The 18,939-nt window shown below is 58.1% G+C and overlaps 2 protein-coding genes across 3 annotated transcripts in view; one reads left to right on the top strand and one right to left on the bottom strand.

The window, feature by feature from the left end:
* SCNN1B (sodium channel epithelial 1 beta subunit) overlaps positions 1-8,894 on the top strand; it is a 37,209-nt gene extending 28,315 nt beyond the window's left edge. The window contains exons 5-14 of one of the 2 annotated variants that reach the window (XM_029950140.1): positions 242-345; positions 2,585-2,748; positions 3,042-3,149; positions 4,935-5,052; positions 5,899-5,974; positions 6,095-6,152; positions 6,798-6,859; positions 6,943-7,020; positions 7,738-7,813; positions 8,036-8,894. In XM_029950140.1, coding sequence (XP_029806000.1) covers positions 242-345; positions 2,585-2,748; positions 3,042-3,149; positions 4,935-5,052; positions 5,899-5,974; positions 6,095-6,152; positions 6,798-6,859; positions 6,943-7,020; positions 7,738-7,813; positions 8,036-8,416 — 1,225 coding nt within the window. In that variant the 3' untranslated portion in view covers positions 8,417-8,894. The remainder of the gene's footprint in view (positions 1-241; positions 346-2,584; positions 2,749-3,041; positions 3,150-4,934; positions 5,053-5,898; positions 5,975-6,094; positions 6,153-6,797; positions 6,860-6,942; positions 7,021-7,737; positions 7,814-8,035) is intronic. The other variant, XM_029950141.1, reaches the window with a different exon arrangement.
* A 533-nt stretch (positions 8,895-9,427) lies between these two features.
* Positions 9,428-18,939, bottom strand: part of COG7 (component of oligomeric golgi complex 7) — a 78,768-nt gene continuing 69,256 nt past the window's right edge. The window contains exons 16-17 of the mRNA XM_029950139.1: positions 14,936-15,079; positions 9,428-12,854 (exon numbers count right to left, since the gene is read on the bottom strand). Of these exons, the coding sequence (XP_029805999.1) occupies positions 12,688-12,854; positions 14,936-15,079 (311 nt within the window). The 3' untranslated portion in view covers positions 9,428-12,687. The remainder of the gene's footprint in view (positions 12,855-14,935; positions 15,080-18,939) is intronic.

Below are 18,939 nucleotides of genomic sequence, written 5' to 3' on the forward strand. Positions count from 1 at the left end.
AGAGAGGACCCTGTATAGGGTTCCAAACGCCACATTATAGAGCCCTCTCTTTCCCCGGCCTCGGTTGGTCCCTCTCGTTTCACCCCCTCTCTGAGCCACCATCTTAGCCCCCTTCCTGTCTGTGAGGTCCCCGCCTGCCCAGCCCACCGGAGTCCTCCCAGCCCCCCTCGGCCACAGCCCGGATTGCAGACAGTTAGGGAGGCACCTGCTGGGGCGGGCCCTGATCTCTGAGGTGTTTCAGGAACTTCACGTCCATCTTCCACCCTGATTATGGAAACTGTTACATCTTCAACTGGGGCATGACGGAGAAGGCGCTCCCTTCGTCCAACCCCGGAGCTGAGTTTGGTGAGTCTCTGGTTCACCCTGGGGCCAGAGCCATGGGGCCTTAAATCCCCAGCACGTGGGGAGACCAAAGGACCATCAGCTGTCGGGGGGCAGGGCCTGGATTAGATAGGAAGCAGCCCAGGGAGGGGCGGCCTCTTCTGTGAGTGGGGGGCCGTTCCTTTGTCCACACAAAATGAACAAACCTTTTGAAAAATTTTAACGAGAAAGGAAGAGTTTCATTCGAGCCCACGTTAGGACAGCTGCCCGGGATGCACGGCCTCCACAAGGAAGGAAGTGCTCTAGGAAAGGAAGTTTGGTGCAGGGTAATACATGTTTTTTACACAAACAGTTACAAACCATCATGACAAAGAATGTTCCAGAAAGTTACAGACTTTATCTTACGCTTTTAGTATCTGCAAAACTGTATGACTTTAATCTTAAATTATGGGAACCAGGGAGGTTGTTTCTTTTTCTTTATATTTGGAATGTTCCTTTTTGGTTATTTGTTTTAACAGAGTAGATGTACAATGTGTGCTTGGGGTAGAACCAGGGTCCGTGTGCTGAGGTTTTGGTGGAGTCCTTTTGACCTTGGTAAATGTTAAAGTACAGCCTCCCCAGGAGCCTGGAAGCAGGGCCCAGGTGTGTTAAAAGTTGAAAATTTCCTTGATCAGCATCACTCAAGTCCCAGAAACACCCGGGGAGGGACTGGGACTCCCGGCTTGCTGATGGGAGGTGAGGAGTCGGAAGCAGTCCGGCTCAGGCAGAGACCAGCAACCCAAGCTCCCGCGGCGAGCGAAACCCCAGCTTTACCGCTGACTGCCCCTGCTGCCCGCCCCGGTGATCCTGAGATCAAGACTGAACTTCTCGAAGCCTTGGTCTCCCCAAAGTCAGTAGACGGTAGCATCATAGAGCACAGGGTGTACAGCTCGTGGGGTCACTGTGACGTAACACAGCCACCTGCTTAGCACCGTGACGGGCACATATGACATGCTTGGTCTGCACCAGATAGTCGTGGAAGGTTTAAATAACTTGCCCAGGAGCACAGTTAACATCGGCACAGCCCATACTCTGACTTAATCACTAAACCCAGTTCTTGAACGAGACACAGAGAGGGTGAAGGATTAACAAAAGCAGGGGAAGGGGAAGTGGTCAATGACAAAGGCCACTGCACTGCCCCGTCTCCGGGAAAAGACTCACGGTGGCATCAGGATGGCTCCAGCCTTCCAGCTGTGAGCCAGGCACGGGTGGGAGCTGTCCTTCCTCCCATGAGCTTCTGACCTCCCCAGCCTCCGGCAGGCAGGCTGTCACCCTGTCAGGGCTGTTGGCTGAAAGGGGCACAGGGGGCTGCTGACTGCCCTTCTACCAGCCACTGTGTCCCCGAAGTCTCTGCATCACAGAGGTGCCAGTCATGATTGAGACTAAGAAGTCTCATGACTGAAACTAAAGAGCTCAGCTGCCGCTGTTAGAACCCCCAACAATTCCCCCTTCTTGCTAGGTGACCCTGGACTAGTCTCTTCACCTCTCTGTGCCTCAGTTTTCTCATCTGTAAAATGGGGATAATAAGAGCAGCTTAATAAGGTACTTGGCCCAGCACTCGGCACATAGTAAGTGCTCGATAAATACTAGCCTGTTGTCTTATCCACCCAGCATAGTCTTATGGTGCATAACACTGGGGTCTGGTCTCTGCACACAAGAAGAGAACCGTCAAGTGGGGAAGGAAGACAGACAATAAAAGAGTCATGTAAGGGAGACACATACTTGGGAGAAAAGTTCCGGAGCTAGTAGAGCAAATTGAACAAAGACTGTTAGACCTCATCTTGGTAGTCAAGGAAGGCTTCTGGAGGAAGTGACACAGGCTGAGATCCAGAGGAAGAGTAGGAGAATCCTGAAGGGTTAAGGTGGAACAGTTTCAGGGGAAGGGAATGGTGTTCTTGAGGCACGTGTAAAGGCCCAGCAGCAGGCAGGAGCGTGGAGGCCGAAGGGACTGACTGAAGAGAATGAGGACCCATGTGCTTTGAGGTGGGGCGGTGCTGTGCCCCTGGGCCTGCCTGCCATGTGGCAACGAGATTATAGGGGTAGAGGGGACACATGGTGGCTTGGGCTAGGATGGGGGCCTTGGAGAAGGCAGGAAGTCTCATTTTTGCAAGGTGGAGCCAGCTTCCTAGAAGTGCCCTTGGCTCTGGGGGCTGGAGGCTTGGATAGGTGGTGACGGGTCTCCCTTCAGCCTTGGTGAGCAGCCCTCGGCCCCACCTTCCCACAGGCCTGAAGCTGATCCTGGACATAGGCCAGGATGACTATGTGCCCTTCCTCACGTCCACGGCCGGTGCCCGGCTGATGCTCCATGAGCAGAGATCATACCCCTTCATCAAAGACAAGGGCATCTACGCCATGTCTGGGACAGAGACATCCATCGGGGTGCTGGTGGTAAGGCCACAGCTGGAGGGGACTGAAGGTGGATGCCCACCTGCCCACGGCTGAGCTGGCCCCCCCTCATAGCTCATTTCCTGCCTTATCTTCTGGCTGGAATCCCCCCCTGCCCCCCTATCCCAGCCCAGGGCAGCCATGCTGTGGGGGAAGATGGGCACCCTCTGGCACCTATTGAGGTCTATGGCTTCCCATCCCCTTTTGGCATCCCCACCGACACCCATGGGAGGGAGGAACAAAGGGAGCCTCCTAGGGGTGACCGGGGCCCCCAGGAGCAACCTCTCTGGCCACAGGACCGGCTGGAGCGCAAGGGAGAGCCCTACAGCCAGTGCACCATGAACGGCTCCGACGTCCCCGTGCGAAACCTTTACAGCGACTACAACACCACCTACTCCATCCAGGTGGGAAGCCCACGCGGGCCTCGGGATGTGGAGCCGGTCCGCGTCTACCAGGCCAGGGGCCGTAGGGATCGGGGGGAGCTGGGCCCAGCAAGGCCAGCTCCACTGGATTTTTGTAGGTGACCACAGGGTGGTTTGGGGGTTTGGTGGCCCTTGGGGCTGTGGAGCTGGTCCAGTCCCTGGGTGCTCACGCCCCATAGGCAGGTATGCCCTGTGGGTGTGCCCAGAACACAGGCATCAGCTCTGGGGTCTCCCAAGAAGAACCCTTGTGTGGGAGAGATGCTGTGCTAAGGGCTCAGATATATTGCTTCATCATTTGATCCTTTCAACACCCCCTGGGGCAAGAATAGCATTTATTACATATATAACTTTTATTTGTTCTAAGTATTAATACACGAAGAGTAGCAGGCTTATCGTGTGCTAGGCAGGCACTGTTCCAAGTGCTTTACACACACTAATTCATTTAATCCTCACGACAATGCCGAGATGTAGGTAAGATTATTAGGAATGAGGAAGCTGGGATTTACGGGCCCCAGTGCAAACGCCTCATCAATTTACCTGAGTCCCTCTTTGTATCCGGCCTCCATTCCCCTCGCTGCAGCTGGGGCTTCCCCTTCACCCTGACCTCCAGGGTCAGCCTGGGGGCCTGTCCTAAGACCCAGCCCCAGTGGAGAGGACAGTCTGAACCTCTGCACACATAACAGAAGTGACTGCCCGATCACACCTCTCCCCCCAGCCCAGGCTGCCTTTGCAGACAAGGAAACTGAGGCATAAGTGGGGGCCATCTAGTGCCTGCCTCTCTGCCTGAGAGCCCTGAGCAGGGCCTGGACTTCCTTTTTGCCTTTTTCAGTTCCTGGAAATCCACCCTCCAGCCCACCCTACCTGGCTGACCTGTCCACCCCACACTGTGACCTGGCCAGTTTGGCCACCTATCTGGAGGGGCTTCTGAAGGGATAGACAGCACGGGGCGGGGGGGGGGGGGGAGGCCCAGAGAGATGCCACAGAGGCATCCATCAGGCCCAGTCTTAGAGACCTCATTCCAGAAAAACCTCAGCTCTTGCTTCGGTGCAGCAGCCCCACGGGCCAGGACTGGAGAGGACTCCTACTTCTCAGGTGAGACAGTGAGGTCTCTAGGGGCGATGGGAGACCCTTGCCCGTGGTCAGAGCCTCCCCGCCTCACCCCTGTTCCTCCCAGCTGTGCTCACGCCGCAGCCCTATGTGGGGAGCACAATAGGACAGGACGTGCTAGGGAGGGAGGAGCAGGCCCGGGAGCAGGAGGAGCACACCACAGAGAGGGCAGTGTCGTGGCTGGTGCGGCAGAGCAGGAGAGAGTGAGGGCAGAGCCAGGGGTCCTCCACGAGCGGACAAATGGAGACACACGAGTAACAGCTGCTCCCGCTCCCTGCCCGGAGCCGCCCTCACCCACCCACCTTAGCCCACAGTTGTCACCGTCTCCCTGCTTCACCCCTGGGTGACCGCAGGACACATAGCTGATTCCAAGTGTGCTGGAACCAGGTCGGGGTGACCTGAAACCCCAGTAGTAGTTGGAATAAGCCACTCCTCTCCCTGCCACGTGTGGGGAGCCAGCTCTGAAAGGCGGCGGAGCCATCCTCGGAGAGTGGAGTCTGGCCTGAGTCCCTCGGCGGGGACAGGGAAGGACAGCCATGTCCAACTGCGGGGTCAGCAAGTGCAGCTTTTCAGCTGGAGGGTTCTCTCCCTGGCTCCTGGGCTCCCTCAGGGTGGGGACATCACAGCCCCATCCGTGTCCCCCTCCTCCCACCACTGCAGGCCTGTATCCGCTCCTGCTTCCAAGACCACATGATCCAGAACTGCAGCTGTGGGCACTACCTGTACCCCCTGCCCCGTGGGCAGAGCTACTGCAACAACCGGCAGTTCCCCGACTGGGGTGAGTGGGGCCCCCGCCTGCCTGGGCTCTGATCACAGCCGGGGAGTGGCCTCCACAGCCCGCGGCCCTCCTCCCCACAAACCCCGGGGACCTCCGTCCTGGTACACACGTGTGCCATGTGGATACCCATGCGTGTGTGACCCCGGTGTGCAGCTGCTGGCAAGCACACGTGTGTGTTTACATTTTCACTTGCACTGAGGCCTACAGTGCATGTCCACACGTGTTCACGCACAGGCATGAGTTGCTTCTGTTTGCATTTGTGTGCACTGGTTTGCATGCACGCTCACAAGTGCACCCACAAGGCCACGTGTACCAGCCTCAGCATGTGTGTCCGTGTGTGTGAGCTCATCGGTTGTCTCTTTGGGGTGCTGGGTGGGAGGGGAGAAGGCTCAAGGCTTTGAGGCCCGAAGCGCCAGAAGGAAGAGGCTGTTCTTGCTCATTCCAAGCTGGAGCCCAGGCCGGGGCCAAACACCATGGATGTTGTCAGAGGCAGAGAGTCCCACCACCTCTAAAACCAAAACTATCCCTTCCAGTCGCCATCCCTTCATGCGTGCCCCCGTGACCACCGCCCAGCCCGGAACGGGGACGGCGAGCAGAGGAAAGCCTCTGATCCTGCTGAGCCGAGTCTGGGATATTTGGGGGGAGGCCCCCCACCCTGGGGCCGGACACAGGGGGCAGGGTGGGAAGGGGTAACCCTCCACAGAGATGACTCCCCCTCCTGCCTAGCCACAGGCCTTGGGTAGCCATGGCCAGGAGGGGAGGGGGCAGCCCTCCAGGCAAAGAGGAGGAGAGAACGTCTAGAAACTCTCCCCTCTAAGTCTCTCACCCCCAACCCGCCCTGCTCAGCCTACTGTTACTCACACCTGCGCATGAGTGTGGTCCAGAGGGAGACCTGTATCAACATGTGCAAGGAGTCCTGCAAGTGAGTGCTGGTGCTGGGGGACGGTGTGGCACAGAGACGGGGGAGGGGGGCGGGGGGGAGACTTCAGGGTGGGGGCCCGTGCTGGCAGGGACAGCAACAGGGCTGCCTTCTCTCTTCCAGTGACACCCAGTACAAGATGACCATCTCCATGGCCGACTGGCCTTCGGAGGCTTCCGAGGTGAGATGGTGGAGTGGCCAAGCTCCTGGCCGTCCACCTTTGGGCTAGGGACAGGTCTGGACATAGGCCTGTGGGCTGTCGGTCCCTCCACTAGTGTCTCCCAAAAGCGCTGTGCTGGGGACACAGCAGTGAACGAGACAGGCACAGTCCTTTGCCCTTATGGAGCTTATATTCTGGTGGGAGAGGAACAACATATAGAAGTTAAGATATTTCACAGAGTGGCGAGGGTAGGAGGTAAACAGGAGGACTGGAGAGTAACCAGGGGAAACTGCGTTAGACAGAGTGGTCAGGGCAGACCTCCCTGCAAAGGTAACGTTGGAGTTAACACTGGAGGACGGGCTGAGCCAGCCTGGGCAGGGCTGGGGAGGAGGATCCTGGCAGAGAAACAGCAAGTGTGAGGCCCGAGGTGGCGCAGGATGGTGGGGGCTCTGGGAGAAGACTGGGGCCCAGAGTGCCTTCCCCCCAGAACCCCAGCCATGGTGTGCATTATTCCTTCCTCCTCCCAGTGCCAACACATGGTCCCAGGGGGCTTTGGGAAGCTACAGGGCTATGGTCTGCCTTCCCCATCCCCCCAAATCACAGGGCCCAAGATTGGGAGGGGATGCTGCCGGTACCATTTTTTTCAGCTTCCCTCTTGGATTCCAGGATTGGATTTTCCATGTCTTGTCTCAGGAGCGGGACCAAAGCACTAATATCACCTTGAGCAGGTGAGCTTACAGTCTTAGGGGCCGGGGAATGCAAGAAATAGGAGGAAGGAACCAGAACCTCAGGGGACACCTCACACTGTCAGATCCAGGAGAAAGCCTGAAGGAGGCGGCACTGGAAAGGAGAGGCCAGCCAGTGGGACTCAGTCTACCCCTTCCCAAAGGCAAGCCTGTTCATCCCCCCATCATTCATCCATCCTTCCACCCACAGCCATCCTTTATCCTGTAATCTTCCTCCCAACCCTCTGTCCACTCACCCGTCCATTCATCCTCCTGATCCTCCAGCCACTCCTCCAGCTCCCCCTGCATCACATACAAACACAAGCTGAGCACAGGAAAGACAGATCATACCCTCAGGGAGCTCCAGTCTAGAGGACAGAACTGCCAGCAGGGCTTCTGGTGATGAGTCTATTTAAGACCCTCCCTTTGGGAGCACCGCAGGGAAGGAGCTGTCTGCCTGGGAGATGAGGGAGGTTAGAACGCCTGGAGGCAGAAGCCTGGAGGCATGAGAGAGCACAGCTTTTCTGAGAACTCTCAGGGGTCAAGGGAAAGCCCATTTGAGCAGCTCTCTGTGCCCGGGCCCCCTGATGGAGGAGCAAGGCTCAGGACGCTATGCAGAGCCTGTGTGGGTGGGAGAGGGGGGGCTCAGAGCCAGTCTGGGGGCCCTCAGGAGCAATGCGGGGCAGAGACAGATGCTCGTTGTGGGCTCAAGGCCCAGAGGGGCCAGGAAGGGCAGCACTTTGGGCTTTGCTCATGGGAACGGACATATGAGCAGCTCAGGCCCGAGGACTGGGCCCCCTGGCTGCCTTTCCTGTGAGTGTGCATGTGCGTGTCCGTGTGTCTTGGGGAGGAGGCACTAGCCCTTCTTGCTGCTCCTCCAGGAAGGGAATTGTCAAGCTCAACATCTATTTCCAAGAATTCAACTATCGCACCTTTGAGGAGTCTGCAGCCAATAATGTGAGTCTGGGGGCTCCTGATGCCCCTGTACCCTGCGGGTGGGGGCGTGTCCCTAAAGGAGTCACAAGTGGTTTCCCCTGGGCTGACATGCTCACTCCTTCCCACTTCCTGGCCGAGGCTCCCCCACCCCTGGAACCTGGGAGGGGGGCTCAAGGCAGGAATTTGGGGCCTGACCTCCAAGCCTGCCAGCCCGCCAGCCCCTCAGCCCCCTGCTCTCCACAGATCGTTTGGCTGCTGTCAAACCTGGGTGGCCAGTTTGGCTTCTGGATGGGGGGCTCTGTGCTGTGCCTCATCGAGTTTGGAGAGATCCTCATCGACTTCGTGTGGATCACCATCATCAAGCTGGTGGCCTTCGCCAAGAGCCTGCGGCAGAGGCGGGCCCAGGCGCGCTACGCCGGCCCGCCGCCCACCGTGGCTGAGCTGGTGGAGGCGCACACCAACTTCGGCTTCCAGCCCGACGTGGCCAGGCCGGGCCCTGACCCCGGGACCTATGCCGATGAGCAGACCCTGCCCATCCCGGGCACCCCACCCCCCAACTATGACTCCCTTCGTCTGCAGCCACTGGACGTCATTGAGTCGGACAGTGAGGGAGATGCCATCTAGACCCAGGGAGCCCAGAAGTCAGATCCCAGAAGCCCAAGGCTTCACTTTGCAGCGCTCTCCCCAGAGGGCGAGGACGATGGGTCTCCGAAGCCAGAGTCTGTCCCTCTACAGAGAGCCCAGCAGGTCCTGGCCTGCCCCAAGCTGAGGGCTGTGCGGGGTCACAGTGCTGGTGTGGACGTGGGAAATGTGTAGTCATTCGGTTCCTCCCTTACCTCCAGCCTGGCCTGATCTTTGGGACGTCCCCAGCCAGGCTCCGGAGACCCTAGAACACCCTCCCTCGCAGGCACTCCGCTTTCCTCCCAGTGCCAGCCACCGTCTGCTCCAGAGACACACGGGCGGGCATGCGGCCTCTTCCATCCTGACCTTGGCTGAGTGGGGGCAGCGGCTGTGCACAGCAGGAGGAGCAGCAGGGGCAGGGATGGGGGTCTGCTGCCAGGTGGCAAATGTTATGTTCTAGAAAATAAAAGTAGAAAACAAAGCTGAGCTTTGTTTTTTTTTGGACGGGCAGTCCGAATGCCCTGATGCATCCATACTGGGTTGGAAGCAAGGATCTGGCCAAGGGAAGGCCCCCCAGCAGGTGACTTCTGTTGTCCCTGAAGTAGTGGACTTCATGACCTTTTCCCGGCCATCCACCATACTTCTTTGGATGGCAGGGACGGGGGGAGAGCTGGCTTAAATGAATCCCCGGCGGCTCACATGAGGTCTCGGTCTCTGCTGTTCCCAGCAGGCTCTCCGTACACTACAGCAAGACGGCCCCTCCGCAACCCCAGACTCCCCAGCGCCCAAACAGGAGAAAGTACCTTTCTTCCGGTTGTCTCAGCAAGTTCCCAGGCAGACGCTCCTGGGTCTCTGATTGGGTCACGTGCTTGTCTCTGAACCAATCAGTGTGACCAGCTGGATAGGCTGCTTGGTGGCCCCCAGCAGAATCACACGGTCCCAGGGTGGTGAGGGGTCAGGGCTCCAAGGACACCAGGTAAAATACAGGCTGCCAAGTTATGTATGAATTTCAGATACACAAAGAATTTTTTTAAGTTTACTTAGTAGGAGAAGAATAGAGAGACAGAATTACAAGCACAGTGCCCCATGAGGGGCCTGAACTCATGAATCGTGAAATCATGATCTGAGCCAAGATCAAGAATCCAACACTCAACCAACTGAGCCACCCAGGCTCAACAACAAATAAGTAAATCCATGTAATATTTGGGACATATTATACTAACCATTTATTACTTTTCTGAAATTCACATTTAACTGAGCATCTTGTATTTTTAATTGCTAAATCTGGGAACCCTGATGGCTCTCCCCAGAGAGATGAGGAGAATGGTGCCGATGGCAGACCACCAGGCAGCCCAGGCACGAGGGAGCTCTGGCTTCAGAGCCTGGGCATCTGAGGGCCCAGTGCCGCCGGTCTGGAGCACCTGGGTCCTTGGCAGGGATGGCACACAAGCTGGCCTCCCATCACGTGCCCACAGTGGCACCTGCGGGGGAAGGAGATGCCATAGACTTGGTGCCACCGTGGCCAAAGGCAGCACTGTCAGGGATTGTGTGCGGAGGGCCTGGGGGGGGTGGGGAAACCAGGTTTCCCAGCTCGAGGCCAGGCGAGTCTGCAGGCTGGAGTCACAGTTCTGGGTGGTGACCACATTTACTCCTAGGACTACTGATTTTATTATTAGGGAGAGTTGTCGGCGTCAAATAATGGCTACATTGTATCACTTACCACAATGCCAGGCGCCAGGCCAAGTATTTTGTAAGTCTTACTCCATTTAATTCTCATAACCACCGAGAAATATTACCATCCCATCTTACAGGTAAGCAAACTGAGACTCAGGGAGGTGAAGTCAGATGCCCGAGATCACTCTTCCAATAAGGAACAAAAGTAAAACTCCAGCCTCCTGCACTTGCTGCCAGCGGTCATAAGAATGCCAGTCCCTTATAGGTGCCCAGGGCTTCCGTCTTTACTGTCTCATCTGATGCTGTGGGGCAGGCACAGCAATGACTGATTGACCTCCTTTTGCCAGCTCTTTGGTCACATTAATTTGAGCCGACTTAAGCTAAGAAAGGAAATCCATTGGTTCTTGTAATAAAAGTCCAGGGATCTCAGGCATGGCTGTATCCGGAGGTTCACCTCGATCTGGTGATTCGTTTCTCCAGCTCCTTGGCTTTATTTTCCTCTGTGTTGACGTCCCTCTCAAATAGGCTCTCTCCATGTGCTGCTCTTCTCCCGACAGGTTCCAGGCTCTGTGCCATCCACTGAGCAACTTCAGTGGGAAGAAAGCTCCCCTTTCTGGCACAGGGTCCCGGCAAAAGCCCCGAGAATGAAGGCCATTGCATTGGCCTGGGCCACATACTCCTCCTGAACGGAGAGGTTCAGTTCGGCATGTTTTGCAGCCGGAGTGGGAAGGGTGCTCCCTGCCCTCAGAGCTGTGTGTGGACGTGTCAGCGCAGGGCCCGGCTGACAGTGGGCAGTGAGTGGTTGCCAGCCCCGGGGCCAGGGTGAAGGTGGGTGATGCCCCATCTCTGAAGCAGGCTCAGAGGTTCCCCTCAGCCCCCCAGATACGGAGGAGAGGAGCTCTGTCCCGTTCCCACCCTGGGGCCATCGGAGCCTTTCAGGGCTGAAAAACGAGGCTGGCGGGATCCAAAGTGCCTAGAAACAGCATTCTGTAATCCCATCTTCACCCCAACAGGGAGGGCAGGTTCCAGACACCGAGACCACGAAACTAACGTGCACCGTGCACCTGCTCCGTGCTTCACCTCTGCTGGATCTCAGTGGCTCTTCAGAGAACGCTGGCGCAGGGCCACCGTGGCTCCCGTTTTTCACAGTAGGAAATGAGGCTCAGAGACTTGACGTGACTTCCCCAAGGTCACGCGGTTGGGAGGTGGCAACGCCAGGACTCAAGCGACTCTCACGACACTGGCACAGAGGTCACCCCACAGAGGTTTCCACTTTCCACCTCCCAGGCCTCTAGCTCTCGCTTCTTCATGGCAGGAGCCAGGCTCAATCGCTGCCAGGGACAGTCTGTGATCCACCACACGAGAAACCAAAATATTTTTCTTGGTGCGGGCTCACGGTTCTCTCAGGGCCGGCAAAACTGGTTCCGAGGGCGTGAGGACAGAGCGTGTGGGAACCCCTGGAGGTTGGGCCAGCATCGCCGCTGGCTCACGAGGGGCCACGGGCAGGGTGGGCCCAGCGGGGGTCAGGACCGCGGTCAGCCCCTTCCACCCCTCCCGCCTCGGCTCCTTCGGCTGTAAGACGGGGAGGACGCTCGCTGCCTCCGAGGCCGTGGAGAGGCCTAAGGGAGCGGCCGAGACACCCGGCAGGAGCCAGCCCCGACTCCACATCCCCAGCCTCACCTGCAGCCGCGGGGGCTGCTGGAGGGGCCTTTGCCTCCACGGAGGGAGGGACCACGCCCCCTCTGCCTGTGTCCTCCCTGCAGCTGCAGGAGTCGGCCCACCTGAGGAAAAGGTCAAGGTCACCGGGAGGCTAGTCCTGGTCCTGACTCCATCCAGCCAGAGTCAATGCCCACGGCCACCACCGTATAACTCCTCGTTATTGAGAAAAATCAACTCCTCTTGGCTAAAGTCTCTCAAATTACATTATTCTGTTACTTGTGGCCAATTACAGTCTTAACAGATACAGAAGCTATTGGTAAAAACCCTGATAGAATCCACACGATCCTGTGAGTTTTAAAACAAGACAAAGCAGAAACCCAAGTCCTCACCACGGCCTGCAGGTCGGACTGTGGTCAGGCCCCACCACCCTCTGACCAAACTTCCTATTTCCAGGCCGCTGACCTTGGACATGCCCCGGGGTCTGACCCCCCAGGGTCCCTCACTGCCACACACCTGTCTGATCCGTCGGCGAGGGGGCCGCCCTCACCCAGATGCACTCTATTTCTTAGGTGCCACGGGCTGACGTCACCTTTGTGCTTCTCCCCCTCCTTCCCGGCCGGGTCCCAATGCCTGGAGCATGGCACATGGGGGCACCCCAATATCCACAGAGGAAAGGGAAATAAATGGCTTTCTTTTCACAGTATTTATCGATTCCACATTCAAGATCGGATCTTTTAGAAAATCATCTGAAAACCCTGATCTAAAAAATAATATACCTCTAATTACAACTTTTTTTGATTATACAAATGAATCGCGTCTTTTTAAGACAAATCCTGTCTAACGCCAGGCAGAGTTTTTGAGCAACTCGTTCTGGAGAGTTGCTGTGACCCCGGGACCCCAGTCCTGTGCCTCTTCTCAGCCGGGTGCCCGGAAGGGGGCGGTCAGTACTCCACGCCCCGCATGGCAGCCACCGTGGCGGCGAGGCGGCGGGGCGGGCCCTTGCTGACCTGCCTGTAGTCCTCGGGCGCGCTCTTCAGCAGAGCCCCGAGGCTCTGCAGGGGGCGGGACGGCTGCAGGCCCAGGGCGTCCATCACGTTGATCAGGTAGTCTGTGGGGGCGAGGGACGGACAGACAGCTGAGTGGACAGCGCCGCGCGGGATGGGGAGGAAGAGACGCCCACCCCAAGACCCCCGAGGTGCTGGGTGTCCGCTCTGCCCCCACCGGCCAGGCCTTACTCAGGGTTTTCCCAGGAGGAGTAAACCTACTGTGAGCCGGGCCCGAGTCCGGGAATTCTCAGTGAAGAAAGGACTAGTCCCCCCACGGCGTCCCCACCACCCGACCGCACGCTCAGCTCCCCAGCTGGCCAGCCGCCCTCACCCACAGCTCTCTACTGGGGCTCCTGTGACTTACTGGCCACACTCCCCGGGAGACCCCGCTGACCACACGGGGACCTGAGGAGTCAGGGGACACACTAAGTCGCGGTCGGTGTCTGAGGCGGCCTGGAGCACTGCGGTTCCCACACTAACCCCGGGGGCACCAGTTAAAGACACATTCCTGAGCCTGCCCAGAGCACAGCAGGGAGGGTCTCCAGGAGAGGGTTCGAGGACTCTGTCCACCTACGACGCAGCCCCAGGCCTCTGACCAACACCGGCAGAGCGGGCAGGGAGAAAACTGTTCCCACGTTCCGGGGGAGCTCCGTGGAGTCCCTTCTCGCTGAGCCTCTGCTTCCTCCCGCCCATGCTGTGTGGTCCAGAGGATGAGATGGGACACAGGCCATGGAAGCATGTGTCGCGGGGGTAACAGTGCTGCCCCGACCTCCTCCTTCCTGGGCAGGCACAGCCCGGACCCGACGACAGCTGTCCACCTCGGGGTCCGGGGGAGCCGCCCGCCCCGCCCGCCGGCTCACGTCCGGCCCAGGACCGGCTGCTTCCCGGGAAGGGCGCCGGCCATCAGCCAGGTACCTGTCGCCGCACAAGTTTATCCATAGCTGAGCTCCACTCCGCTGGAGCTGCACAGTGGCAGCCCACGGCCTCCTGTGACATTTTTGTGTGGCCGGCAGAGTGCTTTTCGTTCTTGTTTTGATGCTGGATGTCTCTTTAAGGCGGCCACAGACCCCCCCCCTTCTCTATGGCATTACTGCCTGGCAGCTTCACACGCCGGCCCTACCCTCCTGGCCCCCAGGGACGGTCTGAAGCGCCACACCCTGTGCCTGGCACATCACAGAGGCCCCGTCACTGCTGCGTAGGGAATGGGGTTTGGGGGAGATGAACAGAGAGGGAGAAATAACATGGGCAATGCCCACATCTCTCTAGTTCCGGCTGGTTCCGGCCCTCAGTGCTGGGGACGGGGACCGCCCACGAGCCCGTCTCCTCGTCCCTCTTCCCCGAACACTGTGCCTGGTGACGTGCAGAAGGGCTGGCGGCTCCTCCGTAACCGCTAAGAGCTGGCGGCGAGGGGACACCGGGATCCGGGCCCGGCTCTCCCACTCGTGGCCCGGGGACCGGCAGGACAGCGCCTCCCCTCTCTTCTGCAGCCTGGCCCCGTGGCCCCCGGGTCAGAGCTCTGTCTGGGTCCCCAGGGAGCGGATCTTTGAGGCTCTTAGCACCCTGCCCCCGACCACCCCGAGAGCTGCCTCAGGTGAGGAGCAGATGGGTCAACTTCCGATACCAAGACCCTGGGGAGACTCCCCTGCCGCCTGCCGGCAGCACCCCAACCTCAGAGCACCACGCCCTGCAGGGACGGGCGCCGCGGGAGCAGGCGGACACGTGCCCCTCCAACCTGGGGGCAGGCTGGTGACCTCGTTCCTCAGCGCGAGGACACACACCGGATGCAGAATGAGGACTGGGCGCCTGCGTGCCGGGTGACATGGTGACAACCTTGATTTGGGTGATTACGTAAACGCGGCAGAAGACACGGCAGCACAACACGTTCACTTGGACGCGCCTCCCCGAAGCTCCCCTTAACGCGCTCAGCCTCGGCGGCCCGCCAGGGACGCTTCCCCAGCTACTGCTGTCCAGCCTTCCACCCAGACTCATGAGGCCAGAGTCCCTGGGGGCCAGGCCTAGGGAACTTGCTTTCGTCACATGCTCTCGGCCAAGCCCAGAGGTGGAGTCACTGCGAGAGCTGGGGCCGACAGACGCCTCTGGCCCAGCTGTCCCTCCCGTCACGCATCCCGGGGGGGACACTCACCGATGTCGGTGGCCAGCTGCTTGGTGGAGTGCGGGGTCAGCTCCGGGATCTGCAGGATCACGTCACAGTAGGTCTGCATGGTGGCTCTGGCGATGGAGCCCAGCCAGCTGTCCGCTATGTTGTCCACCTCAGGCACCTCGTCCCCTGGGAAGGGAGAGAAGGTCCTGCTCAGGAGAATCCCATCGCCAACGGCCTTTACCTTCCGGGTGACCGGGCCCACGGCACGTGCTGCACACACGCCAGGGAGCTCTGGTCTCGGTGGGAAATGCAGGGACCCGAAAACCATCACGACTTTAGGTCAACTGGTATGGACTTGAGTGAGAAGAGGATTCAGAAGAGGAAACAATCCGGGGAGGGAGAGTGATCCCTGTGCTCCCGGAGGCAGGGGACTGAGCGCAGCCACGCGGGCCGGGAGGGAGGGCAGCCCCACACCAGCCGAGAAGGCGGAGAGCGGTCACTGCCGGCAGGGAGGCGGCGGCATGTCAGGACGGAGACCCGAGCCCAGGCCACTTACCGCTGATGAGCAGGCTGCTGCCCAACCTCTCAGAGACGCTCGTTATTGGCTGTAAAACGGAGGGGACAATAGTCTCGCCGTCCCGGGGCTGGCACAGGAATCACCGGAGGCCTCGGCACGGGCCAAGGTGTGTGTGCCACACGCTTGGTGTTCTACACACAGTGACTTAGTGTCACATCACGTACAGGGAGGGAGAAGGGGTACAGATGTGGGGGGAGCCACAGGGGTGATGTTGGGGGACCAGAACTAGGTCACGGAGGGTCCCCTGAGAACCATGTGGACCCCGTGTTGGAGGAAACAGGCAATGGCCGCAGGGTCCCAGCAAGGCTGTGATGTGACAAGAAATGGGAAGAAGGGGGGGAATGAGAGCAACATTAAAACGAACAAAAAAGTATGGAGACAAGCAGTGAAAAGTAATTTAGGAGAAGGAAGCAAAATGTTTCTAGCACCACAACCACCACTAATAATAAAAACACAGAACATAAGGCTGCACATCAAATATCGGCACAGCGAGCCGAGTCCAGAAACACCACCGTGTCTGACGATGGGAAGTCATATTTATTCTCTCACCCCCGGGACCTTGTCTGGTACCCAGCATCTGTACAATAAGCACAAACGAGAATATTAAAAACCAGGACGGGACGAACATAAATGGGCGCAAGGATAAGAACGTGTCATCCAGGGCTTCAGCCCCGGAACCGGGCCGCTGGCCTGGGGGTGGCGTGGCCACGGACGCAGCAAGGCAGGGAGGCTGCTCCGGGGGACCAACCTCCTTCCTGGCGACTTAGAGCCAGAGAAGGACGAACCGAACAGGCCAGAGCGCAGATCACCTACATTCAAGGGCTGTGGGGCAGAGGCTGAGGGCAGAGCAGTGCACGGAAGGAGACCGGAGACCGAGACAGGGGCTGAGGTTGGCGCCTGGGGGGGGCACTGCAGGGTTTGGGGAAAGGCACCCATGTGGACGGGGTAGCAGGCAGTCATTTATGTGTTAACCGCCCAAGGCCATTGACCAAGGACCTGCCGGGTCCGCCGCTGCCCTGGGCACCGGTGTCAATGCCCTTGTGGGTGGCCCTGCCCTGGACACGCTCTCCAGCCGGGGAGCAAACCAGGCCCTCACCACAGCGAAGTCAGAGGGGCAGCAAGGGCGTCACCAGGGACGGACAGGCACCGGGAATCGGGAACGGACGCCCGCGCTCCGCGTGGACGGCGGACTATTTGCCGAAAGCACATGCAGGAACAGAGCGTTCCGGGCAGAGAGCACGAACGCCGCTCTGAACAAGGGACCCAGCACGAGCGCAGTGGTGTGAAGCCTGTGTCCGTGCGGATGTGCGGAGAGAGGCGCACCGCCCACAGCCCCTCTCAGGACCCTAGATTTTTATCCAGAAAAGTTAATGTTAATTTTTGAGAGAGAGAGAGAGACAGGGAGAGCGAGCGCATGAGCAGGAGAGGGGCAGAGAGAGAGAAAAAGAGACGCAGAACCCGAGGCAGGCTCCAGACTCAGCTGTCACCGGAGAGCTGGCCACAGGGCTCAAACTTGTGAACCGAGAGATCATGACCTGAGCCGAAGTCGGACGCTCAACCCACCAAGCCACTCAGGTGCCCCAGAAAAGTTATTAAGTTTAAAATAAAGTAAGAAAAAAAATCTTTCTAAGTAGCTGTGAGCATGTGGGGGCACAGGTGAGACAGAAAGGGCAGGAGGTGGCACTGTGTGCCCTGGCAGGGGTGGGAGTGGGCAGGGTCTCTGACATCAGGCCAGGGGCTAGATCTCGTCTCGTAGGCTCCAGGGGCTCTGGGAGTTTTGAGGCAGGCCAGGAATAACTAGTCAGAGGGGAGGGACAAGAACCAGGAGACGGGAGCAAAATCCACGAAATGCAGGAGAGAAAAGAAATCTCGAGGAGGAGGAGTATTAAAGGCCAGGCAGATGGGTGTCGGGCTCGGCAGCATGTCGGCTCAGGTCTGACTGAGGGAATGGCCCGGCCAGGACCTCCCTGAGCCACAGGCCCACCGGGCTGCGCCCTCCGCATAGAACCCAGGCCGCGGGGCAGGGGAGCCTCCACGGGGCCCAGCACCACACCCTGGTGGCACATCTGTCCCCCACCGCCCGGCAGGTGCCGGCTGCCTCCGAAGGACCCTGTCCCACTGAGGCCCCAGCCTGGCACCCCCCTGAAGGAGGGGACATGGTGAGCACAGGGATCACAGTTGTCTGCAGATGCCTCTGCGGTACCACACGGGGTGTGGATGAGCCCTGGACACATCACTTCAAAGTTCCCAACGTTCAATTTCCTTGTGCAAAAGACCTGGAAAGATTTTTTTTTTTTTAAACTCCCTTCTGAGGTGTTGGGGTGGCTTGGTCATAAGCGTCCAACTTTGGCTCAGGTCATGGTCTCATCACTTGTGAGTTCAAGCCCCACGTCGGGCCTGTGCTGACAGTGCAGAGCCCACTTGGGGTCCTCTGACCCCTCCCGCCCCCCTACCTGTCCCTCGCTCCCTCTCTCTCAAAAAGAAATAAACATTTAAAAAAAAAACCTCCCTAAAAAATAAATAAAAAATAAAATAAAATATATAAATTAAAAAAAACCTCCCTTTTAACCACACTGCTTAGGAAAAGCCATTTATCTAAGCCAAAAAGTTCCTACTGGGGGCGCCTGGGTGGCTCAGTCGGTTAAGCATCCGACTTCAGCTCAGGTCATGATCTCACAGTTCGTGAGTTCAAGCCCCACGTTGGGCTCTGTGCTGACAGCTTGGAACCTGGAGCTGCTTCAGATTCTGTGTCCCTCTTCCTCTGCCCCTCCCCCGCTTGCACCCATGCTCTCTCTCGCTCTCTCCGCGGTCTGCCCGCCCAAGGCTCCGACCCTGAAGTACTCCCCACCGGTAGGACATACGTGAGGGCATGCCTGTGCGTGGAATAACGGGATGCCCAGCATACGATTCAAACGTTCTTGTAAAACCCTGAGAGGAGCACCCGGAACAAGCAGCCGTCCCGGCAGCCAGGCAGCGAGCCCCTGGGCTCCACTGTACTGGTCTCCCTACGGGGGGGGGGGGCTACGGAAAAAGTCGTAAAAATGTTTTTTCAACTTAAAAAGTGTATTAATTGATGAAAATAAAAAGCATAGCCCGTTCAGGAACTATTATCAACATTTCAGTGGACGTATACTTTTTAGACACAATAAATTGCCTTATAAAAAGTTTTCAGACATGTAGAACTAGAGTAGAAAGTAAGCATCCTCCCCCCCACCCCCCACCCCCTGCCCGGAGACGGCCACTGTGACCAGTGTCGGACGCGCTCTCCCAAACCTGTTTCCGACGCTTTTATGGACACACATACACGTACAAAAACACAGGGTTGGGCTTTTCCCGAAACAGAAGTTACACAATGTAATTCTGTGTCTTGCCTTTTTTTGTCTTAACAATAAAAGATCTTTTTTGTCTTAGTAAAATGACAATAGTTTTGAGGATCTTATCTGGAAGTACAAATGGGTCTACCTCTTTT

The sequence above is a fragment of the Suricata suricatta genome, chromosome 8 (assembly GCF_006229205.1).
Source record: "Suricata suricatta isolate VVHF042 chromosome 8, meerkat_22Aug2017_6uvM2_HiC, whole genome shotgun sequence".
In the NCBI taxonomy this organism is placed as follows: Eukaryota; Metazoa; Chordata; class Mammalia; order Carnivora; family Herpestidae; genus Suricata; species Suricata suricatta.